General features: G+C 37.1%; 2 protein-coding genes across 2 annotated transcripts in view; one reads left to right on the plus strand and one right to left on the minus strand.

Annotated features, from left to right (window-relative positions):
* Positions 1-1,003: 1,003 nt before the first annotated feature.
* Positions 1,004-7,104, minus strand: cnbpb (CCHC-type zinc finger, nucleic acid binding protein b). The gene is made up of 5 exons (XM_056468315.1): positions 6,994-7,104; positions 4,915-5,039; positions 4,744-4,809; positions 3,590-3,788; positions 1,004-1,206 (listed from the first exon to the last, which is right to left on the minus strand). The coding sequence occupies exons 2-5, from the start codon at positions 5,015-5,017 to the stop codon at positions 1,089-1,091; spliced, it is 486 nt and encodes a 161-aa protein (XP_056324290.1). The 5' UTR covers positions 5,018-5,039; positions 6,994-7,104; the 3' UTR covers positions 1,004-1,088.
* A 4,218-nt stretch (positions 7,105-11,322) lies between these two features.
* raf1b (Raf-1 proto-oncogene, serine/threonine kinase b) overlaps positions 11,323-19,628 on the plus strand; it is a 33,792-nt gene continuing 25,486 nt past the window's right edge. The window contains exon 1 of the mRNA XM_056468208.1: positions 11,323-11,381. The gene's annotated coding sequence lies outside the window, so the exon portion shown is untranslated. The remainder of the gene's footprint in view (positions 11,382-19,628) is intronic.

Raw genomic sequence — 19,628 nt, forward strand, 5'->3', positions numbered from 1 at the left:
TGACCCAAAACAATAACATCGACAGATGAAAAGAATAAGGAGACCACTCAGAAAAGAAGCTTCAGTCTTTACACCCCTTCCTCCTCCAGATTTATTGATAGTTTAAAATTACATTTCTATGTCCTAGAACTTTAGTTGCATTTACCTTCCGACTTAAAAACTGAGTACAAGCAAATGATAGTTGTTCTCCTTATTTTTAGAGTAGTCTAAGTGATATTGTACAAAAATAACATTTTGATTTCTGTGAAAACATTCACCCTTTCTTCTAAACTCCAAATCTGTATTTATTTATTTTTTTTCTTCTTTTGTTTTTATTTTACTGAAGTTTTCACCTTGGGTAGAACGACCTCCATCCGCATCGCTTGGGATCATGAACTAGCTTTTTTTATTTTTATTTCTTTTCTTATTTTTTTTTCTTCGCCATCACAGCCGAGCGATCCTGAATGATCAAACAGCTCGTGATTTACAAAGGAACTCGTTTTCTGAAACTGTTTTACACAAGGTTTCCAGAATATGCTATAAAGTTGTCTGCTTTATATTACACGTTACGGTTTTCACTCCACATAGCTGCGTACTGCTGGTTTGGCCTGGACTGGACAGACCCGACCGTTTGTGTCCTGTGCTGCTCTTCCAGGTCAATCACTCATAGGCTACCTCAGTCTCATTGAGAAAACAAAAAAAAAACGCAAATCATTGAGGAAGCCGACGCTTCCCTGATCTGTATGGTTATTTTTGACCATGTTATTATATATTTTTTTCCCGATCTCTCCGAGGCCGCGATCCGCGAGCCAACAAACGTTCTTCCACTCAACACAATCTCACACATCCCTGTTCACCAGTGGCATGGAAAGGGGGTTCTTTAACAAAGCATTATACATAACACCTCTACCAAACTAAACATAAACATTTTTTTGTATTAAATGCAGAAAGTGGAAAGTTTTTTTTCCACCCCTTTCCTCCTTTTACATGTCAAGAGCTCACTGGCCTGGGAATAGCCTCTATCTGCCAACCGTTGGCCAGTGAAGAGGATTCAGAGAAAATAATACAACCATCAATCAGAAAAAGGAGGGGCGAAGGAGGCGGCGAGATTAAGCGGTGGCCTCGATGGTGCACTCCTTCGCCACGTGGCCTGATTTGCCGCAGTTGTAGCAGTTGACTTCGCTGGCCTTGCTGCACTGAACGGCCACGTGGCCGATCTCTCCACACCTGAGGGGGAAACACACATATTATTCAGCAATTATGACAAAATGGGGAGCCACTAATGCAATCTCATAATCTGTACTCCTGGGTTACATTTAGGGTGTCCCACACTAGGTTGTCTTGAACCGTGCTTGGATGCGGCTATCCCATCCCCTCCCCTCTCCGAGCCAGAGCACACTTATGTCATTGATGATGCGACTGCTCAGTTTAACAGAAGCGCTCTCGCTCAGTACCGCAGAGATTGCTTTAGTTATCTCGTTTTGTATTATTTTAGTGGTTTGGGATGCAGTGTCAGCCATATCGTCTGCTGAACAGATCCAGCACTTTTGACGCTACTAACTGTTCATTAAATCCTCATGCTGCAGGTATTAGGAGGTTTGCTGAAGGTGCAGCGAAGGGTTTGTGCCTTTAATAAACTCTGACAGTTCGCTTTCATTGAAAATTAATAAATCCAGATGAAACAGTTCCTTAAGTGACGTAATGTCTTCAGTTTTGGGCTCAGGCGCGCTTTGCACACACTACAAGCATGCCAAAGCCCAACCAAACCGCGCTCTGGCACACCTCTTCCAACCAGGCCAGGCCCATCAAATGCACTGGGAAATTGGGGTCAAACACACCTGGGATTGGTTCAGATAGTCTAGTGTGAGTACACTCTTAGATCACTTTTGTTTGCCTTATTTGACAGCACATATTTAAGAAGTATAATCTATAAATTACTCTACAAAGACAAAAAGGGGAGCCAATAACACAATCTCTTATTCGAACGTAATCTGACTACTTCTGAATTACATTTAGATTCTGTTATTTCATCGAAACAAAGAGGGGTGTGAAATCACATGAACAAACATAAACAATGTCTATATAATAAATTAAAAACGCAAACATCAGACTCGCCTATAAAATATGTGACCTGTAATCAGTCACAGATTACATGACGAAATGTGGAGCCAGTAATACAATTGTTTATATTTATTCTAGCCTAATCTGACTACTTCTGGATTATTTTTGTTTACCTTATTTGATGGCAAATATCTTCAACTAGTATAATCTATTCCTACTATACATGCACAAAAGACAACAATATCTTCATTCTATATTAGCAAAATGAACTTCAACAGCTTTTAAAGGTTCAATGATACACTAATATATTTACACATTATTTCTTCTTATTAATTTCTGCTCAGAACCTGTGATTTCACACCCCTCCATCACACATGGGGAAAAAAAATTATTAAATACTCTTTATCAGCAACGAGCCTCTTTTTAAAGTCCGCCCACAGATTTATTTATTATTTTGCCATGCGTAGGTCTCATAGTGCACGTCTTCTGTGCACACAAGTTCATTATTTCCAATGGAGGCACACAGCTTGTGCACGCAAATAGGGAGTAATGCGTTCACGTATTCCAGACACACCCAGTTAAACTTTTCAGAATGCTGCACTGTGAGTCATGTAACAAGAACTGACCGATCAGCTTCATACTTTCTATGAAACATACACTAATTATCTCAGATAAACACAGAACACCCAGTGCTTTTTCATTTTCTCCATTAATAAAACTTCATCAGAGCTGCAGCAATGTTTTGTTAGTTTGTCATCCTCTGAGAAAACGCATGATGTTCGCCTAGCAACGACAAAGGAGCGCACTTTCCACACTCTTTTAGATGCAATATGTGACTGTCAGGTCTTACAAATTACCTGGTTCTACAATATATCAGCCTTCCTCTATACAAAGTAACCCCACACCACAGGCTTTGACTTTTTTTTGCGCTCTGTTTAGGTAGGCTGCGTTTATGATTGGTTCAAACAGCGTACTGCAGGAAAATCATGCAATAATGCGATTTAGAAATCGCACATATTTGTATCGCAATTTCAATTGATCACACAGCCCTAGTAGAAACTCTATAAAAAGCACACAAACACACTGAGCATTTCAGTACCATAGATTGTCATCTAGAATGATGCTACTATTACACACAAATCTATACATTTCTCCTTCTCTGGCTGCTCCAACCAATAGGGTATATGCTGAAGCATGCTATAGGACTTTTAATTTGCCAGCAACCTGGGTTAAGCGCTTCCGGTAACTGTTTGCAATTACAAAATTGGCACGTTTGATTGGCCTCCTTGTTGTATTTTTCGCGAGCGCTCCGCCCCCGTTGCAGCAGCAACCCGGAGGATCACGATGCTGGCTCAGCATAGTGATGTCTATCAGCGATGGATGATGGCATCATCTATTGACCCAATGTTACCGTAAACCCAACCTCACAGTACCTTGTTGTGTTTTAATAACGTCTCCACCAACCATAAACCCCGCCTACTCATGCTGTAATCCCTCCTACTCACAGGTGTCTGTGCTGCAGCGATGCCTGCTTGGTTCAGTCCCTCACCTGTAGCACTTGACTTTTTCACAACCCTTCTGGATGTGTCCGAATCCACCGCAGGAGTAGCATTTCTGCTCGTTGGCGTGGTCGCAGTCGCGGGCCATGTGTCCGGCTTTACCGCAGTTATAGCACACCTGCTCGCGCTCCTTCTTGGGCTCCTTGCAGTCCCTGGAGATGTGGCCGCCTCTGCCGCAGTTGTAGCACGCTGGAAACAGTGCAACAGCTCATTAAAACAACACATACACCAGGAAAAACTGTAAAAACCTATAAATATGCAGTGACTGGCATACACAGTATTGGTTCATTTCAAAAGTGCAACATAAAGAAATGAAATATTTGGTTAATAAAGGTTTGAATAATGTATTTACTAACATTAACTAATAATGAACATTTCAACATTTACTAACGCATTATTAAAATTTAAAGCTGTTTGTTAACATTAGTTAATGCGCGAAGAGTTAACATGAGATGACAATGAAGAACTATGAAGACGCATAAATATTACACAATAAAAGTTGAATTTATTACCAGAACATAATCAAATAAAACAGCATCATTCTAAAGCAATCGATTGGTTTACTTATTTACGAATTCATCATGCATGTTAATATTACTTAAATGTACTTGAGCTCACATGAACAATAAATATTTGTGTCTTAATTAACGGACGTTTAAATTACATTTAAATATTAATCTTATTCTTAGCTTTATCTGTATTTATTATTAAGGGTAACCATGATAATGTTAAAGTCCATCATATCAACTTAATTAAACACCAAATAAATATGAGTATTGTACAGCGGCAGAATTAACAAATATGCATTTCACTCATCAAAAAATGATTTAAGAGAAACAGGACATTATTTCTGTATAATTGCGCTACTATTAGTTTATCATTTCCGTATCATTTGATTTATAGTCCATCTTCCATCATGTGTTTAATTGATTTATCTTCAAACATAACCTCAGTGTTTTTTCTTTCAGTTTTAGTTCTTGTAGTACATTAAGATCTGCACTAAATGAGAGCTGATGCTAATTAGCTGACATTTACTTTGGTTTATTTGATAGTCGTATAAAACATTTTTTCGAAGGTTTTAGTCTAATGACTATAAATGTTCAATATAAGAAACAACAACATTCAACAGCATTTTTAATCTTACCATCTTCAGTCCTCTCACAATCCCTCGCAACGTGGCCTGGTTCTCCACAGCGATAGCAGAAAAGATCTGGAAAAAGACAGCAGTAACACTACTCAGTAGTAGAGCTCCAAAAGCATCAGGATTCAGATGGATTCATTTATTTTTGTTTTTTATTTTAAATCGCTCTCTCACCTTTTCCTCTGCCACGGCCCTTCCCACGTCCACGTCCAGCATTGGGGCAGTTCTTGATCCAGTGACCCGTACGGCCACAACCAAAGCACTCGTTGCTGCTCATATCCTCAGACTTCACCCTACAACTGAAGACAAACGCAGAAAAATTTGCTTCACTGAAAAAACTGATAATCAAGAGTTTATATTTGACACACCATCCCATAAACACTTGATAATTACAGAACAATTAGTATACACACACACACACACACGTTTATTTAACTACACAACTAGTTAACATTTCATTTTGCACATAATATATAATATGCATACAATGTTGTCTATAGTATTACACATACATGCGTCAGATTGTATATTATTATTATTTTACTCCTTTATTATCAGGGTTTTTTCCTGTCACTGTCATTCTGTTGCACTGTGAAAACCTCTGACGAAAAACAAAATGCCAATCAAGCTCTTTCTGATTCTGGACACAAACTTTAAAGATGGCATTTAACTAAAAAAAATGTCTATGTTAATGTACTTGCTCTGAGTTTTAGTATGATTTATATTTATCATCTTATGATTAATTTATTATGTCTTAATAAATAATTTACAATCTTACTGCATGTTTTATTTCAAGCTTGTGTGTGTTTGGTGGTACAAGTATATGGTTTATAATATGTAATTGTATTTATTTTGTTGTCTATTATGTGTATCCAGGACACTATTACAAAATAAAACAGATTACAAAATAAAAATTGAGGTTTTCCTGGTCAAATAAAGTTGTTTTTTTAATAAATGAGCTGATTTTACAAATTCCATAGCATTTTTAAAGCTTCTGCATGCATAAAAGTGATTCATGAAAAGGGGTAAAAGCAGTGTCCTACATATCAGGGTAAACCAGAATAATAAAATACATGCATAGCACAGATGTGTGTGTGAGAGATGGTTTCAGCTTTTACATGGAGACAATAATGAGATCTTCCATTTTGTAACCCGTTTTGATTTATTTAAACACATTAGTGTAATAATGATCGGTCAAAATGTGCAGTTTCATGTCTGTGTTGTGGAAATATGCCCTTATTTAACAATACTGCTTTGACGTATGATGTAAAAACATTCAGATAAAACGATTTGTGTTTAGATTAAAATAAATTTAATATATAAAACTAATAAAAACAGATCTAAAACACCCCTTGTTTTGTGCTATAGCATTCACAATGTAAACATTAATGCTCCGTAAACACATTTTCTGCCATTACTCGGTGTATACAGTGCATCAGTACAAGAGTCGGTTCGCAGTGATGACTCGAGAACCGCTCGAACCGATTCAGTCAATTCACCAAAAACAATCGACTCAAAAATAGAATCGGACTTTGCTTCTACTGTCAACTGTTACTGCTAACGCTGAACACGTGCTTCATTTATCAATAAACCATGAAATATCTCGCATCCCTGAAAGTGTGTTTGGTATAATGTGTGCACACGATTACAATCGAAACGTCAAATATTGTCGATCAGAAATACGCAAAACAACCAGGAATCACGGCTGATTTGGGGAGAGAGAGCTGTGTAGACAGAGCTATTAAATATAGAGAGTGTGTGTGTGTGTGTGTGTGTGTGTGCGTGTGTGCGTGTGTGTGTAAAAATGTCCCCTGATCGCGTCTGCATCTGTGATATGAAAACATCAACACCTGCTGGAGGTCTGCAGGTCTCCAGGGCTGATTCTGGCCTGTTCACTCACCCGGTCCCCCGTCCCGCTGGAGCCCACAGACCCGCTCCCCCTCCGGTCCCGCGGAGACATTAAATCTATCCGTCAAGCATGAGCTCGAGCTCGGCCCGTTTCTGCTTTCGCTAAGCTCAAAAAACCGTGCGATCGCTCGACGGAACGGCATGACTTTCCCGCTCGCAGCGCAGCCTGTCGCAGTAGGCCAAAGTGCGCCGTCAGAAAATCACACTTCTGTGCATTTGGAGCTCAAAGACTCGCTTGAAAAACCCACTGCGCGACAGCGGAACCGCTCTGCAAACCCGTGACGACCTCCCTGCGCCACATGCATCGAGTTAAATGTCGTATTTTCGTCCTTTAAGGGAACTCACCTCGGCGACGTGACTCGTTGCTGTTTATTTTCGGTTCCTCCTCTCTGCGCTGCGCCACACGCGGTTTGCGCACGGCACGCTGACGGCAGACCCCTCCCCCTTGCTGCCCCGCCCATCGCTGCGCACGGCTGACTCCTCCTCCTGCCCCGCCCATCGCTCTGCGCACGGCCCGCTGCTCCCGCACACACGCTCCGGTGATCCATCACAGCAGACCAGAGAGACATACAGGGCCAGCTGATGATGCAGCACACACACACACACACACACACTGAGGACTATATATGGAGACACATGCAGTTTATACCAACAACTAGCTGTAGATAGATAGATAGATAGATAGATAGATAGATAGATAGATAGATAGATAGATAGATAGATAGATAGATAGATAGATAGACGGATAGATGGATGGATAGATCGGTTTGCCCCACCCACTGATATTGATTGACAGGTGCGTGTTAACATGTCTCCATAGTAACGCGTATAAACATGTCCACAGAACAGGATTAGCACAGATCATATCAAATAAACTACACGGTGGCTCGGTGGTGTCTCACAGCAAGAAGGTCGCTGGTTCGAGTCCCGGCTGGGCCAGTTGGTGTTTCTGTGTGGAGTTTGCATGTTCTCCCCGTGTTGGTGTGGATTTCCTCCGGGTGCTCCGGTTTCCCCCACAGTCCAAACACATGCGCTATAGGAGAATTGATGAACTGAATTGGCCGTAGTGTGTGTGAATGAGTGTGTATGGGAGTTTCCCAATGCGGGGTTGCAGCGGTTCATTCCACTGTGGCAACCTCAAATGAATAAAGGGACCAAGCAGAAGGAAAATGAATGAATGAACTTACTTGCTATATTTGACTCATGAACTGAATCCTGAATCTCTGCTTTATCCGTGTCTGCAGGAGGGCAGATTATTGGTGTGAACGGGAAACCCCGACTGTGCTGAGAACTCTGAAGACATGGACATTATGAAGAGCCTCAGAGATTCACAGCAGCAGGAATGAGGAGTTGGTGAATGAACTGTCAGTGGTGCTGGAGAGTTTGTAAACCATTAAAAGAGGAAAATAGGAGCCCTTTAAGGCAATAACAATGTCAAAAATCTCTTCCCCTTCGACAGCCGTTCTCCAAGTTTTCCACATTGATAGTTTTGCTTATCCCGCAACAAATTTGACTAAGAGAGACGGAGTGCTGTCCTGGTGTTTTCACAGCAGTATTTCCCCACTGTTATCCTGATGGAGCAGAATATTCTCGTCTTCCTCAATCAATACGTCCAGCGCTGCATCTGCTCATCTTAAGGTGGTTTGCATATCTGCAGCTTTACTCTCTCAACACACACACAAATTATTCCACTACAGAGGATATAAACTGTTAATAAAACTGTTAAATTAATGTTGTTTATCCTTTCAGTCTTTCTGAATATTCTCAAAATTCTCAAATGAAAATATATGCTGCTTTTCATAACAGCAGATGTTGCTTTATCCTAGTTTTAGCAGCAGATGGCGCCTATAGCTTAGTTTTAGTTTATTTTAAATATTTATTTATTTATTGGCTTTATTTGACAGGCAAGTCAACAGTAACCTATACAATTATTGACACCTCATATAGGCCTAATACATAGTACTGCTTACTTTTACAAAGACATTAATGCTTATTATTCTCCATTGGTTTAATTATCTCCTGGGAAATAATCTGGGTATTAATTTATTCCTCTTCTCAGAATTTCTCCATGTCCGTCAGATCCAGTGGACTCTCATGCTCTGCTGTAGAGTTTTGATCTGTTTTACTAGCAGTGCTTTACTTTGCATCAGTGTCTCTGGCACAGAAATCAGACACACTTACAAAATAAATTAGTAACTAAATCTGAATTTTGGGTGTCACGGTGGCGCAATGGGTAGCACTGTTGCCGCACAGCAAGAAGCTCGCTAGTTCGAGTCTTGGCTGGGTCAGTTGGTGTTTCTGTGTGGAGTTTGCATGTTCTCCTAGTGTTGGCGTGGGTTTCCGGGTGCTCCGGTTTCCCCCACAGTCCAAACACATGTGCTATCGGGGAATTGGCTAAAATGTCCGTAGTGTGTTTGTGAATGAGTGTGTATGGGTGTTTCCTAGTACTGGGTTGCAGCTGGAAGGGCATCCGCTGTGTAAAACATATGCTGGATAAGTTGGCGGTTCATTCCGCTGTGGCGACCCCTGATAAATAAAAGGGACTAAGCCGAAAAGAAATTGAATGAATGAACTTGACATTAGCCAATTTACAAGAGCAGTTCAGTGTATGGTTCTAAACAAAAATAAATGAATATGTGAATGAGATATGGAGCATATGGGGTTCAAAACTAACTTTTAATTATAATATATTTATGATGAAAGTCAGTGCATGTGAATATCACCTGTGGGAATGTATTAATAGACACAAGATCTCCTTCAGGCTGCAGATTTCTACATCTACGGCTGATTTAAGTGGAGTAATTATTGTCTTGATCATGCAAATCAGCATTTCAGCCATTGAAGTATTTTCCTATCACCATTTCCTGAATATTTTGCTCATTCACTGTAAAGCAATATCTGGAAATAAGCACGTTTCTATGTTTTGTGCTTCATGTTTTTATTTTTCCCCATATATTTCTGCTGTTGAAGTGCATTATGGGATTTTGATCTTTCTTCCCACAACTTTTAACCCTGACAGGTTGTAAAAAGTGTGTGTTCTGCACATGTGTGATAGTCTGCAGTGCTGTATTGTGTGTTGGTGTTGTATTTTACACTACAGAAACCTTGTAATAAACTGCAGCACATGTTCTGTTATTTCATACACTTATTCCTCTAGAGATTATTAATTATTCATTCATTCATTCATTCATTTTCTTTTCGGATTACTCTCTTTATTAATCTGGGGTCGGCACAGGAGAATGAACTGCCAACTTATCCAGCATATGTTTTATGCAGCGGATGCAACATATCACTGGGAAACACTCTTACACACTCATTCAAACACACACACTCATACACTACGGTCAATTTTAGCATACCCAATTCCCCTATACCACGTCTTTAGGACCTTCCATGGTATTTGTATGTGTACTGGCTTCCTACATTCTTCAAAATATCTCCTTTAGTGTTCAACAGAAGACAGAAACTCATAAAGGTTTGGAACCACTTCAGAGTGAGTAAACAGTGAGTGCATTTTCATTTTAAGTGAACTGTCTCTTTAAGTTGCCTCTCATATGACAGACTCTATGCACTTGAGCAAGCCTGAGGATTTATAGAAACATCCGGCATCAGTTACCTATGACTGCTGATAAACTTTTTACAATAATCCAATAATATTAATAATATTGAATACAATAATCTTCCCTCATTTATATTATTGTGCTCCAAGTTACTCTGCACTTATAGGAGCACTGCACTGCACGTATTGTCAACCCTAATGAGACGAAAGGTGAATTAGTTCTGTCTGTTATTACTCTTTAGGAGGTAGTTTAAATCAGTAACCATGAGTATTGAACTTTGGGATGCTAACTTGAATTTCTAGTGACTTATTGACATGAAGGGTACCTCAAATCTTACAGCTCACTAAATATTTAAACACCATTTACTCATATTAATCACCTTACCGACTACACAGCAAAACCAGCCGCAACCTAGTATTGGGAAACACCCATACACACTCAATCACACACACACTCATACACTATGGCCAATTTAGTTAATCAATTCCCCTATAGCGCATGTGTTTGGACTGTGGGGGAAACCGGAGCACCCGGAGGAAACCCACGCCAACACAGGGAGAACATGCAAACTCCACACAGAAATACCAACTGACCCAGCCGAGGCTTGAACTAGCGACCTTCTTGCTGTGAGGCCACAGTGCTGACCACTAAGCCACCCCCAATTATGAACAAATTAAAACGAGAAAAGAAAGAAATGAGAGAAAGTTAATTAATAGTATGCAATCAAGGTATATTAACGGTTGCTAGGGGTAAAAATAAATAAATATGTAAGATAATAATAATAATAATAATATTATTATTAATAATAATAATGATAATAATAATTATAATAATAATTTAGTTAACTAAATCAAATTGATATAATGCTTCATATGTTTCTCTTTTATAAAATGTTCAGAGTTTGGCTTAGCTTTCGTCCATTTCTTTACATGAATATTAGCTGTATAAGAAAATAAGTTGTACTCTTTCAATCATTTCCATATTGTACAAAAAACAAACATGACGTCATACGATCCAATTTGTATTCGTCTTCGAAATGTCCTGGAAATAAAGCTTTTTAACCTGTATTTTTCGGGTAACACAGCGGTGACGAAAGCGATGACATCACTCTGACGTCACACTTTCCTCAGTCGCGATAATCATGGCGGATCAACAATTCAACAACTTTCTCTGGTGAGTGAAGCTCGACCCTCCCGGTTCGTTTACTGCTTATTTGATGTCGATTGTATTGGTGTGCTGATCTCGAGGCGTTTATTCGAGGCGAAGTGCAGATGTCTGCTGTTGTGTTGAAAACAGCAGTCGCGGGTGGTGTTTGTGTTGTTTGTTCGTGTAAAGTGTACTCCAGTTCACTGAATGAGCTCATCTTATAAACACGGTTAACGCGGCTAAAGCTACTAATGCTAATATTTATGATCATTTCTTTCTGCTTGTAGTTCACTACGTGTTTTCTTGTTAGCATGTATATCAAACGAGTGTCTGTGAAAGCGCTAGCCACATAAACTAACGTTGGTTATTTGCTATGAATCAAAACACGAGTGTAAAAATGTTCATTATTTACATACACGTATGTTGAGATTATTAGCCTGGTTTGTAGTTTAATGGACGACGGGTTGATGTTAATAGTCACTTGAAACAAATGAAATGTTACTGGCTGACATTTAATATCATCTGAGCTATTGCCAACATGAAATATTAATAACACTTATCATTGTCCCCGAGTTAATATATATATATATATATATATATATATATATATATATATATATATATATATATATATATATATATATATATATATAATAAATCTCTCACGCACAGTTTAGTGTTCAATCAATTTTAGTTTTAAAACAAATGAGAGTAAGATGTCGAATGTAAACCGTTTGGTTTTAGTATTACCCAGATGCTTGTTGAATATGTTTCTTGTCTGTTTTGTCTGTCTGCTGACTCATTAATGTTGGCCAATAGTGTAAACCTTTGTGTTTATTATATATGGATACTGAATCCGCATGGGTGTATTGCAGATGTGTGTCTGCTGTTATTGTGGTTGGCTTGAGTGCTCTTTCTGATAGAGCAGATATCAGGCGTTCAGCTCTAGTCTAATGGCTTTAATTACGCTGCTCAATTACCATCATATTTTCTGATGCAATATGTACAGCGACGTAACCTCTCTATAGGGTGTAAAGAAGCGTTCTGAGTACGAGACCTTCTGTTGTAATAGTACATTTTATAATTATTATAATCAATTTGATCATTCTTTCGAATCCATCTATGCAGATGTTTTAGTTAAGTATCTGTTATAATAATAGTCTAATATTGCTTGTTGGGGTGACGAAGTGGCGCAGTAGGTAGTGCTGTCGCCTCACAGTAAGAAGGTCGCTGGTTCGAGCCTCGGCTGGGTCAGTCTGTGTTTTTGTGTGGAGTTTGCATGTTCTCCCTGTATTCGCGTGAGTTTCCTCCGGGTGCTCTGGTTTCCCCCACAGTCCAAACACATGTGGTACAGGTGAATTGGGAAGGCTAAATTGTCCATAGTGTGTGTTTGAGTGTTTCCCAGAGATGGGTTGCGGCTGGAAAGGCATCCGCTGTGTAAAACATGTGCTGCATAAGTTGGCGGTTCATTCCGCTGTGGCAACCCTGGATTAATAAAGGGACTAAGCTGAAAAGAAAATGAATGAATGAATGAATATTGCTTGTTGTAAATCTATTAAACAATTGCAAAGAAACCCTACTGAAAAAACAGCTTAAACCAGCCTAGGCTGGTTGGCTGGTTTTAGCTGGTTGACCAGTCTGCATGGTTTTAGAGGGGTTTTGGCCATTTCCAGCCTGGTCGTAGCTGGTCAAGCTGGTTTTAGCTGGATTTAGCTGGTCATTTTCCAGCCTGGAAATGGCCAAAACCCCTCTAAAACCAGGCTGGTCAACCAGCTAAAACCAGCAAACCAGCCTAGGCTGGTTTAAGCTGGATTTTTCAGCAGGGACAGCAAGTAAAACATTGAAGTATGACGTTTATTATGAATAACGATTCATACAAAGTATGAAAATAATACAGAGATCAGTAGAAATACTACAAATATCCCACTACTACTAATAATAACAATAATAAAACAATCTAACAAGCGATAAAATCAAATCTTACACTAACCACTGTGATCCCTAAATAGAGTTTTTTGGTGTCATCAAATGAACGTTGTCGTAAATACACTCATAAAGATTATTTTTGCAGCTTGTTTAAATGACCTATTTAAAAGGAGTTGAATCAACACAATTTTTTGAGTTTTCTTTGGGACAACTTAGTTGTTTTAAGTTGTATCTACTTAAATTTGTAAAAACTTAAGTTAATTAAATGATTTGTGTTAGGACAACGTGAAGGAATTGTGTGGAACCCAGCATTTTATACAGTATATGCAGGACAAGGGTTTAGGTGCTTAAATTATTTGTCAAAGACTTTAGTGAATATCTACTGTAAATCATGCGCTGGATTATATGAACGTGTTTATTTTTCTCTTGTTTGTTGCTGGAAATCCCCTTTTCATCTTTGACCCACAAACAGGCCGTGTTCGGTTCCTTCAAAATGTTGTGGCATTATGATCCACGCTTTTGACACCTAGTTGTTAAATGTATAGATGATTACTTTGATATGGATGTTGTTGCATTGTTACATGTTATGCATAAGCTGGAGGATCCATAATTGATCGTGTGGCCAAATAATCAGTCAGATCAGCCGTGAACGTGTCTCTCGCACCTGCACAGACCTGCTGAACAGGTTCCTGTAAGCAGAACAATGAAGGATCAGCAGCAGAATGAGCTCATTTAAACACACTGAGCAGCTGATGCTGCTGTGCTCATGCAAAATCCCTTAGTGCTGCCTGCCAACACTGAGACTTAAAGGGCACCTATTATGCTGTTTAACAAGCTGTAAAATATGTCTCTGTTGTCTTTAGAGTGTGTGTGTGTGTGTGTGTTTCAGTTTGAGCTGGGAATAGCACACAGATAATGTCCTCCAGCTCTCTGAAGCTGACCCTTTCAGGCTTTGATCCTCCTTGGTGACTGTCGCTTTAAATGCAAATGAGATTGGGCTCTTTTCAGAAGAGGGCGGAGCTACAGACGGCTTTGTGTCAGCATAGTGACAGATGTAAAACAGCAGGGCTGCTGTTTATGCTAATGAGATGGAGAGATAGGCACTAGTGGGCGGGGCTTTCCCCCTCTGATGATGTGTACAAAGGGAGAATGTCAATCAAAGTGATTCATTCATCAAGTCTGATTAGAACAAACACAATTGATTCATGTTGACCATTAGAGGCTGGAGATGTTGGAAGAAATCATTTCGGTAAAATAAAGATTTGCCCATACTGCTCAGCCCTAGCTTATACTATTATTGTGCTAATGATCATTTTGCGATGTATTGAGCGGCCCTTCTCAGAATCCATTCATGTAAGAATTCCAGCGCATTCGGGAAAACTCAGAATTATTGCTTTTTTAAAATAATCAATGCTAATCAATGCTATTTGCTATACAGAAGTTGGTTATATTATTACAGATAGTGTGTGAATATTATAGTGCAGTCCTACATTGAACACTGCGCTGAGAGTCAAGTTCTTCTTATACTGTAGATACAGTACAGTGTGATCCAGCACTTGTGTTTCTGCTGTTCCTCTCGCATGTGCAGCTCGGTCAGTTCCTGCATGAATCTTTATCTCTCACCATCTGCATTTCTGCTCTTCTCGTCAAATGAATGATCAGTGTTTCTCAACAGGGCTGTGGCCTAGTACAATGGAAACAGTCTTATTCTGGTCAATTGCAAGTGCTTTAAAGGTGCTGTATATAAGGTTTTGACTCGTCTAAAGCATTGAAACACCATTATATGTGCTCAGTGAGCATTCTTGTTTATCCGAAACACAATGCTGAAGTCAAGATTTTCTGCTTTAAAAATGTGCGTTGCGTGCTTGAACATCTGCTTTTGTTTTGGTCTCTTTAACCCACCCAATGCTATTTTAGCTAATTATATTTCAGCACCCCGGGTTGCCCTGCAGGAAAACAGATAATTCATGTGTTTACATTCAGTCACGAAGGCTCTCAGAGTGTGTGCCCTCCGGTGGACAGTAGCAGACTCCGATCTAGACTTCCACATGAGGTTATTAATTAGCAAATAATGTAAATATTATGAACGTAAGCATTAGGTAAGCAGGTTACATTGTAACCCTGTGAGATTTGCAGATTTGAGATTGAGATTAGCCATGATAGGCAATTGGGCTGTTTGCACCTCATGAAACACAGCAGAAACGTTTAAATACGGCCATTCAGAAGCACAGAATAGTGCACTCACTGCACTCCAACGAAATAGTAAGGTTTATAATCTAATTAATATATGTTAAACCTCTTTAACATTATTAAATGCAGATGCTGAATCACTCATATGTGTTTAGTTCTGAAGTTCAATCTCAAATGGTTTATTTTATTTTCAATATCTGAGGTGAACTATCTGCTGCTGCTTTCAGTATATGGTAGAGCTGATTCTGGCTAAAATGAGCACCGTGATGAGACAAAAGCATCTCAAATGCTTGTCGTAGCCTAATCATAACGCTATAATGCCATATGATAATTTAAATGTTGTGCACGCTTTCAGTTTCATTTTGACTGCTAAGTGTGGTTCATCCTTCCCGCGCGGCTCTCAAACAATCACTCTGTTTCACAACCTGAACGTTAGTTACAACTTTATTACCTGTTATTCACAGCCTATGCAGGTTCTGTTCACTAAAGTGGACTTCATTCACAGGCGCGCGCCCGCCCTCTAGATATTGGAAAAATCTAACATTGCAATTAGGGCTGCACAATATATCGTTTCAGCATCGATATCGCAGTGTGATCATTCGCAATAGTCATGTCGTGAGTATACGCAGTGCTGAGTCTGGATTATAATTTATCATTTTGCAAGTGTTTTTTTGAGGCTTGTGACTCTGTGAGGGTTGTAAATGGGAAATTTTCAATTTAATAACAATTAATTTGACTGATTTGTCTATACAATGTAGACTGCAGTATTATTTTACATTTGATTATTTAATTACTGTGTACGTGAATACAGTTCGACTCTTCAGGAAAACAATACAATGCTGTTTATTTAATTAATATCTTTTTCTTTATTACATTTACTTACCAAATAGTTATTCAACTCATCTAGTGAATTGTATTCATATGGCAATATATATTGCAGCCCTAATTTCAATATTTTTTATTTTGCGATTATATATTGCGATAGGAATGCAATTTCACTAGATAAGAATTGAATATAAGAATTGATCATTTTAGATTGATGGAGTTGATTCTGTAAAGCAGAAGTGTGCGCTTCATGTTGATGAATAATAATAACCCTCAAAATATTATCATGCTATTATTATTCTGGAAAATATTGGCATGTTCTTTTGAATGCTGGTGTTTGCCGGGTGCAGTTATTTGTGTTGTGAGCTGTAGTGTTGCTCTGATTAATGTTGTTTAATGTGTGTGCTGAACAGATCACCCCAAAATAAAGGGACTATAAAGTTTACAGTAACAGTAATAGTGAAACTGCATCCCATGGCATCAAACGAATCCTCAGAGATGACCTTGTTTCTGAACTTTAAGCGACTCATTGCTGGAGGTCACGTACTCGCATTACCAATACAACAATACCCACTTCAAAGCTGCTCCAGAGTAACGAGAGCAGGAAACTGTGATTTTTGACCCGTATATTGTGTTTCGTGTGCTCTTTTCAGACCTGAGCTCGGTGTGTTTCTTACATATCAGTGTGCTCTGCCTAAATGAGTTTACCGCTCACAGATCTGAGCAGTTGCGTGACATTTACAGAAAAAAATACAAATATAAATTCACAGAGAAATGTTATCGTTATACTGAAACATCTGTTCATATATTTCCTTACCACAGAGTTCTGGGATCAGAAAAATGTCGATCTGTAAACGTTTTTAATAGTTTAATCGAGGGAAATGAACTTTCGCTATGGATGTGACCAAAAAAGTCTGTGAGTTTACTGAACACAACATACTTTGTGGAAATTCTGTGAATTAAACTCCACAACCCGAAAGAATAATCAAAAGGAGAAGAGTTTGTAGAACAAACATGAATGATTTTATTTTATTTTAACTTTTTGCATTCATGAGGGAAAGCTTGGTTATGGATGTGACATGTGAAATTGGCACTTTTGTGTCTTTGGTGAATCAAATGTAATTGTTTGAAAACATTGGCAGTGCATGATAAATGCATGAAAAATCTGATACTGCTATATATATATATACATATATACATATATATATATATACATATACGTATATATATATATATATATATATATATATATATATATATATATACATATACATATACATATATATACATATACATATATATATATATATACATATACATATATATATACATATACATATATATACATATACATATATATACATATACATATATATACATATATATACATATACATATATATATATATGTATATATATGTATATATATGTATATGTATATATATGTATATGTATATATATATATATATGTATATATATATATATATGTATATATATATATATGTATATATATATATATATATATATATATATGTATATATATATATATATATATATATATATATGTATATGTGTATATATATATATATATATATATATATATATATATGTATATATGTATATATATATATATATATATGTATGTATGTATGTATATATATATATATATATATATATATATATATATATATATATATATATATATATATATATATGTATATGTATATATGTGTGTATATATATATATATATATATATATATATATATATATATATATATATATATATATATATATATATATATGTATATATATATATATATATATATATATATATATATATATATATATATATATATATATATATATATATATATATATATATATATATATATGTGTATTATTTATTTATTTATCTATTTTTTTTTCTTTGATAAATAAATATATATATGTAGTGCAATATGAATACAATTTCCCCAGACAGTTTTCTGGGGAGTCTAACTAGTATTAAGGTATAGATATGTAGTAATCATAATGCAAAAAAATGCTTCATCTCATTTCAATTCCAAATGTTTAAAAATGATTAGATCAAGTACAAAGACTGGTTTGTTTTCACCTTCAGAAGGAATAGGAGCCAATGGGATAAGAGAACTAACCTTATTTTTGCTTTGAAATGTAGATATTTGGACTATAAACAAGATTAAAATGATGTACATTTTTTTGCATAAATCATATAATAAATGCAATTCCTCTGTTACATCTCCAAACATCATCATTTCTTGGGCCCAAATGTTTTAAACTTTCTTGAAATTCTCAGTCACAGGCCTTAAAAATACATGCAAATTATGGTTAAATTAAGCAGTGACTTCACAAATAGCATGTGTTCTGTAGCTCCTGGTGAACTATGATTCCAACTCAACATTGCGATATTGATGCTGAAACCATTGTCATTTTTGAGTATTTTACAGTACCATACAGTTTTGGAGAACTTGTTTTCATGGTACGGTTGACATTTGCATGGAATTGCTCATCTCACTTTAACATTCATATTTTCTACAGGATGCTCTACAGTTATATATTAATGCATGTACATTAGATTAACCAACTAATCTGACAAAAGAACTGAAGATCACAGTGCAAAAATGAGCACACACATATTAAGATGTTTGGGAAAAAACATGAAAAATCTGGAGAAAAGATTAAAATGATAAAATTAAATTAGAATTTTGTAGCTTTGTAGTTTGTTTTGAAATAACTTTGTGCTTAAATGTATTATCTCTCTATTCCTAAAGATGTTCAGTGACCAAACTTATTATTATTGTTTATATTCACTGAGAAATGGATGAAAATATGTATGCAGATGTTGAATAATTCAGTATATTATCATCAAGAACATGCACAATATTAATATCATGGAGACATAAAAAAATACATTAAATAATGATTATTTATACTTTTAGAGTGCTTTTAAGAATATTCAGATTGTTGGATTAGTTATTCATCACATCAACAATTGCTTGAAGACTCAATAGGTGATTAATTTCCAAACATTTACATTTTCACATGTTAACCTGACCTGAAGATTTAGTCACTGTTTATAGGTTCATTAACTCTGTGCAGTAATACTCCATTTGTTATGACTATTGGGCTAATGTGAATAATCACTAAGTGCTGTGTTAGACACATTTTTGCATGTATTTGAGCATTAAAGTGCTCACTTTAAGGTGGTGTGTGTGTGTGTGTGTGTGTTCTGTTCATATATGAGGCTCAGCGCACACACACAACAGCATGAGTTCTCTTTTAAAATCATGAATGATTGGAACACACATTAATAAT

The sequence above is a fragment of the Danio aesculapii genome, chromosome 11 (genome assembly GCF_903798145.1).
Source record: "Danio aesculapii chromosome 11, fDanAes4.1, whole genome shotgun sequence".
NCBI lineage: Eukaryota > Metazoa > Chordata > Actinopteri > Cypriniformes > Danionidae > Danio > Danio aesculapii.

Excerpts from the sequence above, each read along its gene's own strand:
- cnbpb (XM_056468315.1), bottom strand. The coding sequence starts at position 5,017 with ATGAGCAGCAACGAGTGCTTTGGTTGTGGCCGTACGGGTCACTGGATC. Across the intron at positions 4,810-4,914 it reads GGGCCGTGGCAGAGGAAAAG|ATCTTTTCTGCTATCGCTGT; the intron begins GTGAGAGAGCGA and ends GTCTTTTTCCAG. Across the intron at positions 1,207-3,589 it reads GAAAAAGTCAAGTGCTACAG|GTGTGGAGAGATCGGCCACG; the intron begins GTGAGGGACTGA and ends TTTCCCCCTCAG.